The sequence below is a fragment of the Macaca thibetana genome, chromosome 3, assembly GCF_024542745.1.
Source record: "Macaca thibetana thibetana isolate TM-01 chromosome 3, ASM2454274v1, whole genome shotgun sequence".
NCBI lineage: Eukaryota > Metazoa > Chordata > Mammalia > Primates > Cercopithecidae > Macaca > Macaca thibetana.
In genome coordinates, this window is record NC_065580.1 from 42,351,008 (window position 1) to 42,363,525 (window position 12,518).

At 41.9% G+C, this 12,518-nt stretch overlaps 1 protein-coding gene across 1 annotated transcript in view; it reads right to left on the reverse strand.

Moving 5' to 3' along the window:
- The window catches only part of CAPZA2 (capping actin protein of muscle Z-line subunit alpha 2), a 55,152-nt gene extending 46,306 nt beyond the window's left edge, over window positions 1-8,846 (reverse strand). Inside the window, exon 1 of the mRNA XM_050785127.1 lies at window positions 8,657-8,846. Within this exon, the coding sequence (XP_050641084.1) occupies window positions 8,657-8,695 (39 nt within the window). The 5' untranslated portion in view covers window positions 8,696-8,846. The remainder of the gene's footprint in view (window positions 1-8,656) is intronic.
- Window positions 8,847-12,518: the final 3,672 nt, after the last annotated feature.

The window sequence follows — 12,518 nt, forward strand, 5'->3', positions numbered from 1 at the left end:
ATACTTTTTATTACAGACTCCAGTTATCTGGCTTATGTTTCTCCACTCCTTGCTCCAAACACTAGTAAAATTATTCTCTTGAAGGCCACTAATCCCTAGTCCACCACTTAAATAGCCTTAACTGCACCAGTTTCCTGTCTGTACAATGAAGATAATAACAAGGTTATTCTGACAATTAATAGAGAGAATACATGTTAAAGTGCCGGGCATAGAGTAGGTGTAATTTGTTTCTCATTCCTTTCTCTTAAATCCAAAGGCTTTTTTCAATCTCATACCCCTAATCTCTGCAACTGCTCCTTCTTGAAATTCTCTTCACATTCTGTGACCTGAGCACCTACTCTGTGCTAGCTAGCTATCAATAGGTAACACTTCGACTTCAAGGGTTTCTCCTCCCCTTTAGGTCTCTCTCCACTTCTTATTCCTCAAATCAAAGTATTAAGTATATGCTTCCTGCCCTCTCCTCTTTCCTAAGTCTAAGCTTTTTGTCCTAAAGGGCTTATCCCATCTCGCTTTAACCCACAAAAAGGATTCTCAAATCTCTATATAATCTCTGGAGGTGACCTCTTTTCCAAGCTGTTTCTCTGTCTCCCGTATCTGCTAGGCATTTTCACATAAACAAACTAGCATTTCAAACTCAGTACAACCAAAACTAAATTCACCATTATTTCTCCCAGCTGGGTATCCTCTTTCCCGTGTTCTCCAGTTGTTACTAGTGGTACCAATTCCCAGTCATCCAGACTTCAATGTTAACAGTTTTATCTGACTCATGCCTTTCCCCTATATTCATTTACCAAGTCTTGTTGATTCCAACTCTAAAATCTATTAGCAATCTTTTTTGCCTCCATTTCCTGTGGGATGACTTTAAACCAGGTCCTAAAGTCCACTTAAGCCAGGTTCTCAACTGTTCTTACTAGCTCTAATCTATCTAGACCCATGGGTCTCAACCAGGGGTGAATTTGTCCACCAGGAGACATTTTGGATTGGTAAGCCTTGGTGGTGGTAGTGGCATATCACATGGGCCAAGGATGTTGCTAAACATCCTACAATGCACAGGACGTCTACTCGCCCAACAATATCTGGCCCAAACTGTCAACAGTGCTGAGGTGGAAAAACCCTGACAGTGAGCTGTTAAACAGCACAATTCACCTTTGCATCTCTTATTCTAAAAGTACCGAAGATAGAGTAGACACTCAACTATTTAACTGAATTCTTTTCACACAAAACTCACTGCCTGCTCATTCCCACTTTCCTGTTATTTTTCCCTATGTTGTGCTCTCTGGTATGAGTTTGACCCCAACTGATGTTTACCATGCCCCTAAGCAGAAGTAGTTTTTCTATCTTCTAAATTTTTAGACCCAATTTAGTATGTATCTTATATATGTCCAATTCACCTTTGAATCTACAGTTTTGCATTGCATTGTATCCACCTTCCAGGTGATCACTACACTTTAGTGAATTTAAAACTTAATCTATGCTGTCATTATTGCTATTCACAAATATTCCAATTCGCCTCTTCTTCCCTGACCTTTCTGAAATTAGGTTTATACATGTAACCTGCTTTAGCTAATTGAAATCTGAGGAGAAGTGACGTGAGTTCTTTCCAGCTACTCAGAAGGCTGAGGCAGGAGAATCACTTGAACCCAGGAGGCGGAGGTAGCAGTGAGCCGAGATTGTGCCACTGCACTCAAGCCTAGGTGACAGAGTAAGACTCTGTCTCAAAAAAAAAAAAAAAAAAAAAAAAAAAAAGTGTGCAATTCATTCCATTTCCTTCCCACCTCTGCAGTGACTGAGAAAAAAGTTTAGATGGAAGCTCTCTAACCAACTGGAAAGCTAAATTACTTCCCTGAGCAGGGCTCTCTGCTGACCCACACTAGATGTACATCGAATGAATGAGATGCAGTACAAAGCTCCCACATTCAACACTCTCGTGCTGAGATTTTAGGACGTTTGTTACTGAACTATATCCTTGCCTATCCTGATTCACAATCAATATAAGATGCCTAACTTTATGTACCACTAAAAAAGGAAAAATGCTACCAATGAAATATTACAAGCCATTGATTGAACAATGCAGCCTGATTTCAGAGATCTTAAAATCTAAAAAAGTATCAGTACTGAAATCAGCGAAATATGGTATATTTGGTAAATGAATGAAGATGGAGGTAAACAATTTCAAAAGTCATTTTCAGTAGAAACACTGTGAATTAGAATGCATAAGAAAAGTTCTCAGCCATTAGATGCATAGTGAGACATGTAAATATGTCATAAGAGCAAGAATGTAAAAACTATACTTAATTCTCAAAATAAAATTTATGAAATACTCCTTTTTTGACAACAGCCATCGGTATGTTTATGGAACCTGTAAGAAGAGTGGTTTTCAGAAGACAAAGACCCCATTTTCTTTGATATGCATGAATCTCTTATTACAAATTAGTGCTATAATAATTTTAACAAATTTTTGCTTCAGGTGACTGATTAGGCTTTTAGGTCATAGCTTGGAACCACAGGTCAAGTTTAGCCATTATGCTTTTCAACCTTACAAATTATTTAAATTCTCTAAGTGTTTTCATATCTGTATTCTCACACTAACGTGCAATTATTCTATCCAACTACTCATGCAAAAATGGCTCCCAAATGCACTGAAAATTTACTACAAATTTACTTTAATGTGTAAAGTCTGAAAAACTCCACTAATGTTATAGCTGCTGTCAAGTTCTTGTCTGCAACAGAAATTTTTGTATTTTATTGGTGAAATAACATAATTTATCTATAGAATGGAATTAGAAATGAATATTGTCTACATTAATAGCTTTCTGCTTGAGTTTACTTTCTCATTAATAAGAACTTTTTTTTTTTTTTAATATTTTTTGAGATGGAGTCTTGCTCTATTGCCCAGGCTGGAATGCAGTGGTGCGATCACCGCTCACTGCAACCTCCGCCTCCCTGGTTCAAGTGATTCTCCTGCCTCAGCCTCCTGAGTAGCTTGAACTACAGGTGCACGACACCATGCCCAGCTAATTTTTTGTATTTTTAGTAGAGACAGGGTTTCACCATGTTGGTCAGGCTGGTCTCAAACTCCTGACCTCAGGTGATCCACCCGCCTCAGCCTTCCAAAGTGCTGGGGGTATAGGTGTGAGCCACAGCGCCCAGCCAATAAGAGCATTTCTAATTTTACATTAATATTATGAAATACAATGGCAGCTTCTATTGTTTTTACATACACAAAATTTCTGAAGCCAGTCACTAAGGGAGAAGTATATAAACTACAGATAGAGCCATGCTATTCAGCACATGTAGAGTAATGAGAGATGCTAAAGATGACATTATTCTGCACTTAGGAATTCCAATGGAAAAGGGAAAAAACAGTAAGCAAATAACTATTATGCAAAATTGTATTTAATACTAACGATCTCTTGTAGAGTTCAGATGAGAGGCTAAAAAAGCTGTGTAATCTAAGCTAAATCTTAAGGGATGACTGAGATTTTCATGTTTCAAAAAAGGGGACAGACCTGGGAGCAGTGCCAATACTCAAAGTAGATGAAAAGTCATGAGCAGAGAAAAATAACTACAATTTATTGTGTGCTTACTACATGCCAAGCCCAATAGACTTACAACAACTTAATGAAGAAGGTAACTTACTACCACATTCTAACATTTCAGAGCAAACTGAAGTTAAGATTAAATAATTTATCTGAGGTGCTGGAAATGGACCAGTGGCTGGGAGTGGTGGCTCATGCCTACGCCTGTAATCCCAGCACTTTAGGAGGCCAAGGCAGGCAGATCACCTGAGCTCAGGAGTTCCAGACCAGCCTGGGCAACATGGTGAAACCCCATCTCTACTAAAAACACAAAAATTAGCCAGGCACACAGGCATGTGCCTGTAGTCCCAGCTACTCAGGAGGCTAAGACAGGAGGACAGGAGAATTGCTTGGGCCTGGGAGACGGAGGTTGCAGTGAGCTGAGATTGTGCCACTGCACTCCAGCCTGGGTGACAGAATGAGAATCTGTCTCAAAAAAAAAAAAAAAAAAAAAAAGAGAGAGAGAGAGAAATGAACTAGTATGCAGTTCTCTGAAGTCTCTCTAAATTCACAGCACGATTAAGTAACAATATATATTGAAAATGTCAGAACTATTTAGGTTAAAACGGAATACAAGGCCATGAATACCATTTTTTAAGAGCTGGACTTCCTTGTAAAGGCAATGGAGGATCCAGGCACTAAAATTTTGAGAGTAGATAAATGACACAATAAAGCATGGCTTAGATACAGGAAACAGGAGGAATTAGTCTAGAAACTTTATAGTAAAAGCCTAACAGTGGCAAATACAACAGAAGGGAAAGAATGGATATGAGACATTTTTCTTGACTTTACTTCTTAACTGTTGGCACAGAACAAGTATAATCAAGTTGCATTCTGTTTGTACAGTGAAATTTTGTTACCAAACATTATTTAATAATCAGGTCAATGAAGAGATAATAAATCAAGTATTAATATAAATGAATTGACTTTTCAAGCAAGAAATAAGTTATTTGTATAATACATTTTGATGATGGAAGTGACAACTTTTACCAGTTGACTGTAAGGTACGGGGCCAAAAAAAGTTAGAATAAAGCTGAAATTAAAAACCAGGATGACTGGAATAATGGGAATAAAGATATAAAGAGAAAAATTATCAAGAGAGATAGATTATATCCCCCTTTGTGTGAGAGGAAAGAAGAAGGGAGTTCATACATTTACTTCTAGGCAAGCTCCATTTGTACGTACCTAATTAACCATCTCCAGTGAACATGACTAGCAGATAAAAATCTGACCAGTAATCTGGAAAGAAGTTAGTGCTACAGCTATGTACCTGGGAGACATCTGCAAAGACGTAAAAGTTGAAGCTATGGGATAGATTATTGTAATCACTGAAGTAAAGGGTTACAGGAAGAAAAAAGATCCTTTCCCATCAGTAACTAAGTGTATTCCTTCTGGAACTTGAATCTCTCATCCAGAGAGAGGTTTCGGAATGGGTCTTTTCAATTGAGTCTTACACAACTATTTCATATAATTTCAAATTCACAAAAATGCTTTACTGTACAATACAGCTGACCCAGGAATGCAAATGAACTGTTTTGGGTCTAGGGTTTCTGTAACTATGTAAAAAAGTCTATGGGACACACTATACAAGTTAAGAGCTTTAAAGGACTTCATTGTGGTCTTCAGCTAAATTTATTTCCCATTCACCCAGTGGCCAAAGGAGAAAAGGTTATTAAATTTCATAGTGATAGCCTCAAAAAGCAATTGTGTATGACTTTAAAAAACAAAACTATTATTCTAGATTAATTTCTAAAATGCTTCCTACCAGTAGCATAACACATTTAAATGTGTTAATAATAAGCTTTATTCTAAAATGATCAAGACAAAAATTTAGAACTTAACACTACTTGTTTGGTATTACTTTTTAAAAAAGGGCCAGGAATCATGGCTCATGCCTGTAATGCCAGCACTTTAGGAGGCCCAAGTGGGAGGATTGCTTGAGCCGGAGTTTGAGATCAGCCTGGACAACATCGTGAGACCTTGTCTCTATAAAAAAAATTTTTAAATTAGCTGGGTGTGGTGGCACGCCTGCGTGTACTCCCAGCTACTTGGGGAGACTGAGGTGAGAGGACTGCTTGAGCCCAGGAAGTTGAGGTTGCAGTGAGGCATGATCACCACTGCACTCTAGCCTGGGTGACAGAGTGAGACCCTGTCTAAAAAAGAAAAAAGGAAGAACCAACGTTTCTCCTTTTTCAAAATAAGCTGTCAACAAATTAAAAATGAAGAGACAAAACCAGAAGAGGTTTTTATCAATTTTGTTTAAGAAAGCATAATGTCGGCTGGGCACGGTGGCTCACACCTGTAATCCCAGCACTTTGGGAGGCCGAGGGAGGTGGATCACCTGAGGTCAGGAGTTCAAGACCAGCCTGGACAACATAGTGAAACCCCGCCTCTACTAAAAATACAAAAATTAGCTGGGCATGGTAGCACGTGCCTGTAATCCCAGCTACTCAGCAGGCTGAGTCAGGAGAATCGCTTGAGCCCAGGAGGCACAGGTTGCAGTGAGCCGAGATTGCACCACTGCACTCCAGGCTGGGCAACAGAGGGGGACTCTGTCTCAAAAAAAAAAAAAGAAGAGAGCATAATGTAACAAGACCTTCATCTTGACTGTCCTTGGGTGAACTACTTAAAGCTTTTGAACCTCACTCTACTCATCTGTGAAATGGAAATAGAACAACTACCTCTTACAACAACAAATTAAGTAATGAATGGATCTAACTGAGCCAAGCATATATAAAGTACAGTACTAGATACATCTTAACAGCTTCCCTTCCTCATATTTGCAATCTAGAATGGAAATCTCAAAAACTTAAAAGTATTCAAAACTTAGTATTTTTTTTTTAGAGATGAGGTCTCGCTTTGTTGCCCAGGCTGGTCTACAACTCCTGGCCTCAAGCAATCCTCCATACCTTGGCATCCAGAGTAGCTGGCATTACAGGTGCAAACTACCGTGCCCAGCTTGACAGCTTATTTTTGAAAATTACCAATAAGGCGTAGAAAGAGTAATATCAAAATATCACTTTTAAGTCCTCTCTGTTTTCTGATCCCATACTAGACACATCCTCCTGCCCCAAAATGAAAACAACCTTTAGATATCTCAATTGACAAGAACGTTAAAATTTCACTTAACTGGTTACTTGAATTTAACCTAAAAGTTTTCTCAGTTTTTAAATTAGTAAATATAGTGATGAAATTTATATGTAAAATATCTACATAATATTCTTACAAAACACCAAAAATCAAATTAGAATTTTCATTAATTTAACCATAAAACATTTTGCTACTAGGCGGCGCAGGCTTTAAGACATAGAACCTCCTCATTCCTCTTTATGAAGCTTAGTGCCCTGAGAGTGCCGGATAATAAGGCATCTTGTTATCTCATTTTTAAAAAACTTTTTAATTTTAGGCCTTTACAACACATGGCAGGTCTTATTAACTCCCACACTGAGTATTCTCTCTTCAGCTAGATTTCTAGCCACTTGAGCTACTAATCACCACTTAAGAATGGTAGAATAAAAACACGACAATCTCTTTTTAAGCTTTTTAGCACGACTCAATTTTAAATATGCGTTTGTGCACTCCTGTACATTTTCAGTCACCTACTTAGGGTTATTTACCAAGATTATACATTCAATACTGTATAGCAACTTTTGTGGATACAGGGATCTGCCTACTGGGTCTGTGGGTTATGGAGACGTTGCTCGCCCCCATTTTGTTGTTGTATTATCACTTTCACCAAACACCACAAGAGAAAGACAGATTTCCGAAAATAAAGATGAGGCTGACTTCTGACCATTCACATTGGGAATGGGACAGAACCTTCTATTTCGGTGCAAGAACACAGCATATAAAAACACCTAGAGCAGAGGGTCCCAAATGAAAATATTCTTAGACTTACACGAGGATTTCTTAAACACCACAACGTACCTAAATGTACCTGTATTTTCCTCCATTGGCTGTACTGCTTTGAAATTTAAAAATGGAGCACTCTTTAACGAAGAGTGGACATTTCCAACCCTACAACTAACTCACTCGTATGTTCTGTCAGTTACTTCTAAGTTTGAGAAACGTCAGTGTCCTTTCCGAGAAACAGTCAAAATTAGCAGGGTTCTCCCCTATCCCACCACCCTCAGGAATGGGACGTTCACGAAAGCCAAACGAAAGGGGCGAATTAAGAGAGCAGCAGTTCAATGAATTATTCCATTGCTCCTTTTAAATATCTGAGAACTTAGGTAGTTCATCTGGTTCCATTGCTGTCACAGCATCTGACATACAGTAAAAGGAGTAGAACAATTTCCCCTCTCGGAAGAAGTCCTAGCAGGAAGGTGACGTGACACCAAATCGACCCCCGGGGAGAATGCTGACAACGTGGGCAGAAAACAACTATGGGGAGGGGGTCGTCTTTTTGTGAGCAACTCCGCTGCCTCCCGGGGAACATGGGAGCTGCAAAGCTTACTGCTAGAGCCACGAAACGAAAGAGAGAGGGAGAGAGAGAGGCCTCCATAGGGAAAGGGAAAAAAAAGGGATAAACCGTAGAGAATCAGAAAAGGAAGCGTTTTGTTTTGGGGAGGGGGAAGTAGAAGGGAGAAGTGAAGGTCTGCTTCCTAAGCGATTTTTCCCTTCCCCCTCACCCGCCGCTACACTCACAGGCCAGGCCGCCGCGCTGGGCACTGCCCTTGGGCCGCTCCCAGGCACGGACGCAGACCCCTTTGCGTCCCCGGTCCCCGGCCCCCGGCGCAGGCTCCGCGGCCGGATAGCAGGAGAGAGTCCCGGGCAGCCGCCGCCCTCCCCCGCGCCCGCGCCCCCGCCCGCCGTCGCCCGGCTCCCGCTTCCTATTTTCGGAGTACACACCCTACAAGGAGCGGAGCGAGCAGGCCTGGCAAAGACCTGCCCCCGCGCGGGGCCTCGGGTGACGGACAGGGGCAGGCACTCGGCGCAGCAAGGATGGGGGAAGAAGGGCAGACGAGGGCACCGCCAGCTGCGAGCCAATGCCCATCCCCCGCGACCAGACTCCGGGCCCACCCGCCCGGGCTGAGCCGGCTCCCGACGGCCGGCGCCGCCACCCCCACGACTCTTACCTTCTCTTCATCAGACAACTGCTCCTCCAGATCCGCCATCTTCCTTCTGGCGACAAACCGCGGCGGCGGCGGCGGCAGCGGCCACCTGACTTCCCCGCTTCCGTGCGGTCCTCAGCGCCGCGCGCCCCCGCTAAGGGAGGGGCCCGCCGCTCAGGTCGCCGCGCACGCGCCCCGAGAGCCCCGCCTCCCTCGACCCGGCCCTCGGGGACTGAGCGCGGCTGTGCGCGTGCGCGGGTGCCTGGTGGCCGGGCGGGGGACGTTGTCTCCCAGGGCCGCCTGCAGCAGGCTTGCTAGCATCGTGAGTGTAACGTTCTCTCCCCACAGTGACCATATGGGCTCAGTCTGCGATGAGTACATTCTGAGCCCTTCGTTATGTTTCTATCAAGTCTTGAACTCTGCCAGCTAAAATCTGAAAAGGTGGACAAATAGAAGCTTTTTAAACATTGTTTTTAAAAAAATATTAAATAGCCGGGCGCGGTGGCTCAAGCCTGTAATCCCAGCACTTTGGGAGGCCGAGACGGGCGGATCACGAGGTCAGGAGATCGAGACCATCCTGGCTGACACGGTGAAACCCCGTCTCTACTAAAAAATACAAAAAAACTAGCCGGGCGAGGTGGCGGGCGCCTGTAGTCCCAGCTACTCGGGAGGCTGAGGCAGGAGAATGGCGTGAACCCGGGAGGCGGAGCTTGCAGTGAGCCAAGATCACGCCACTGCACTCTAGCCTGGGCGGCAGAGCGAGACTCTGTCTCAAAAAAAAAAAAAAAAAAAAACAACAACAAACAAACAAACAAAACAAAAAATTAAATAGTCGGCTTTCATTAAAATACACACACACGACCCGCTCCATAATTGAAAGATTGCTCTTTATATATTCCTTTATTCATCCAACAAATATTTTCTGGTCCTTTAACGGGGTGCGGGGCACTGTGTTAGTCTCTGGGGCTATAGTGTTGAGGGGGAAAAAAACAAGCTAGACACGCCTGTTCATAGCACCACAATTCGCAATTACAGAGAAATGGAACCAGCCTAAGTGTCCATCAACCAATGAGTGGATAGAGCAAATGTGGGTATATAAATCATGGAATACTACTCAGCCATAAAAAGGAACGAAATAATGCCTTTTGCAGCAACTTGGAAGGAGCTGGAGGCCATTATTCTAAGTGAAGTAACTCAGGAATGGGAAACCAAATATTTTATGTTCTCACTTATAAGTGGGAGCTAAGCTGTTAGTGTGCAAAGGCATAAGAATGATAAAATGGACTTTGGGGACTGGGGAGGGGATAAATTACTACATATTGGGTACAGGGTACACTGCTCAGGTGATGGGTGCACTAAAATCTCAGAAATTACCACTGAAGGACTTGCCCATGTAACCAAAAATCCACCTGTACTCCAAAACTATTGAAATAAAAAGAGAAACTTCTGTTCTCAAGAAGCTCATTTTTGTACTCATTAAACAAACATATATTGAACAGTTGGGGCCGGGCGTGGTGACTCACGCCGGTAATCCCAGCACTTTGGGAGGCCTCGGCAGCAGATCATCTGAGGTCAGGAGTTCGTGACCAGATTGGCCAACACGGAGAAACCCCATCTCTACTAAAATACAAAAATTAGCCTGGAGTGGTGGCACATGCCTGTAATACCAGCTACTGGGGAGGCTGAGGCAGGAGAGTTGCAGAAGTCATTGCAACCTGGGAGGTGGAGGTGTCAGTGAGCCAAGGTCGCGCCACTGTACTCTAGCCTGGGTGACAGAGCGAGACTCTGTCTCAAAAAACAAAACAAAACAAAAACAGTTGGGGAAGGCACTGTACTATTCCAGGGGAATACAAAGTTATGTTAGACATGGATCCTACCCTCCTGAATAGGGTTGCCATATTAAATATAGGACACTTAATCAAAAGTGAATTGCAGATAAGCAATCTTTTGAAAAGTATGTCCCATGAAGCGTTGGAGACATACTTAAAAATTACTCATTGTTTTCAAATTTTACTGGACATCCTTTACTTTTATTTGCTAAATCTAGCAACCCTGCTTTTGAAGCTTGAAGTTTATGAGAGATTAAACATGTAATCAAAGCTGCATATATATGAATCAATTGGGAATCTTGTGAAAATGAAGTTGCTAATTCAATAGATCTGGCATGAGGCTGGAGAATCTGTTTTCTCCAGAATACAGCCTGTGGAATAACAGGCTCCCAGCTGATGCCAGTGTTCCTGATCTGGAGACCACGTTTTGAGTGGTAAGGCCTTAGGGTTTAAGACAGGCGTTCAGATTCTGTGAGGAACTGTTGAGAACTTTTGAACAGTGACATGACATGATCAGAAACGTGCAGCAAGATGAATCTGACAGCTGCACATAAATGAAATGTGAGAGTATGAAATAAATGTTCAGATGCACGACCCTATTATTAAGTAATTTACTGGGTGTTCGTAATGTGCAAATCATTGTTTTTTGTGAATGGACAGCAAGCAGCAGCTATGCTATTGAAAAACTGATGGTTCATTTGGGGAGAGAACAGGAAGGAGAAGCATGCTGACACAGGCAGAAAAAAGCAGGTGTCCTTTCGATGATAAACGTTGTGAAGAAGATAAAGAGGATAAACCACGTAGTTTAACCAAGGGTAACAATGGACGAAAATTAACATATTTACTCTTACAGATTACAAATCATTGCTTCATTGATTTCTCACCGCAACCTCATGAAGAAAGGTGCTTATCACTACCATTATACCCATTTTACAGAAGAAAAAAATGAGGCTAAATGATTTAAGATTGCATAGATCCCAGCACTTTGGGAGGCTAAGGTGTGCAGATCACCTGAGGTCAGGAGTTTGAGACCAGCCTGGCCAACATGACGAAACCCTGTCTCTACTAAAAACACAAAAATTACCTGGGAGTGGTGGCTCACACCTGTAATCCCAGCTACTTGGGAGGCTGAGGCAAGAGAATTACTTGAACCCAGGAGGTGGAGGTTGCCTGGGCAACAAGAGCAAAACTCCAGAGCGGGGGAGGGGGGAGGGAGAGAGAGAGAGAGAGAGAGAGAGAGAGAGAGAGAGAGAGAGAGAGAGAGAAAGGAAAGAAGGAAGGAAGGAAGGAAGGAAGGAAGGAAGGAAGGAAGGAAGGAAGGAAGGAAGGAAGGAAGGAAGGAAGGAAGGAGATTGCACAGCTCCTAAGTGACCAAGCTGGGATTGGAACCTAGGCATCTTATTTTATATTTCATGTTCTTTCCACTGCAAGATTTTTCTTTCTTCCTCTTAAGTCTGGGCACTCTCCACCAAATAAAACTTAATGAAGGCAATTACTATCCCATCCTGTAAATTCAATTCACCACCCCGTGCTGCATCAGCAGTACTTCTGGTTTTGTTTTTTTCTGTTCTTTTCTCTTGTTTACTTGGCAACACCTATATTAGTATTTTGTATACAGTAGATACTCAGCAAATATTGCTTGATTAATTGGTTGCTCTCTTCCTCTAGAAACCTCACCCAAATATGGTAATGTTTTGCAATAATTTGAGTCAGAGTGTGTTTATAATTGTAACCTTAGTGATAGAATACATGTATCACTGTATGTGGTTTGCCATAGTGACACAACCCACAATTATGTATAATTTCTGATAATCTTTTCAGTAATCTCCCAATACCACCCTTTTGGTACAATTAAAATCAATTCTAAAATTTACATAGCCTCTGTATTCTAGAAAGAGTTTAAGTTGTTACACAAAAAGGTAAAATATGAAATGATTATTATATGACTGCAAGGAGAAATGTACTGGTATTCTTGGATAATCAGTTATTTTATGAGGAGGAGAAAATAAACAAAATATTTATCCTATCCATGATTTTACCTACTAAGAATTTCTAAC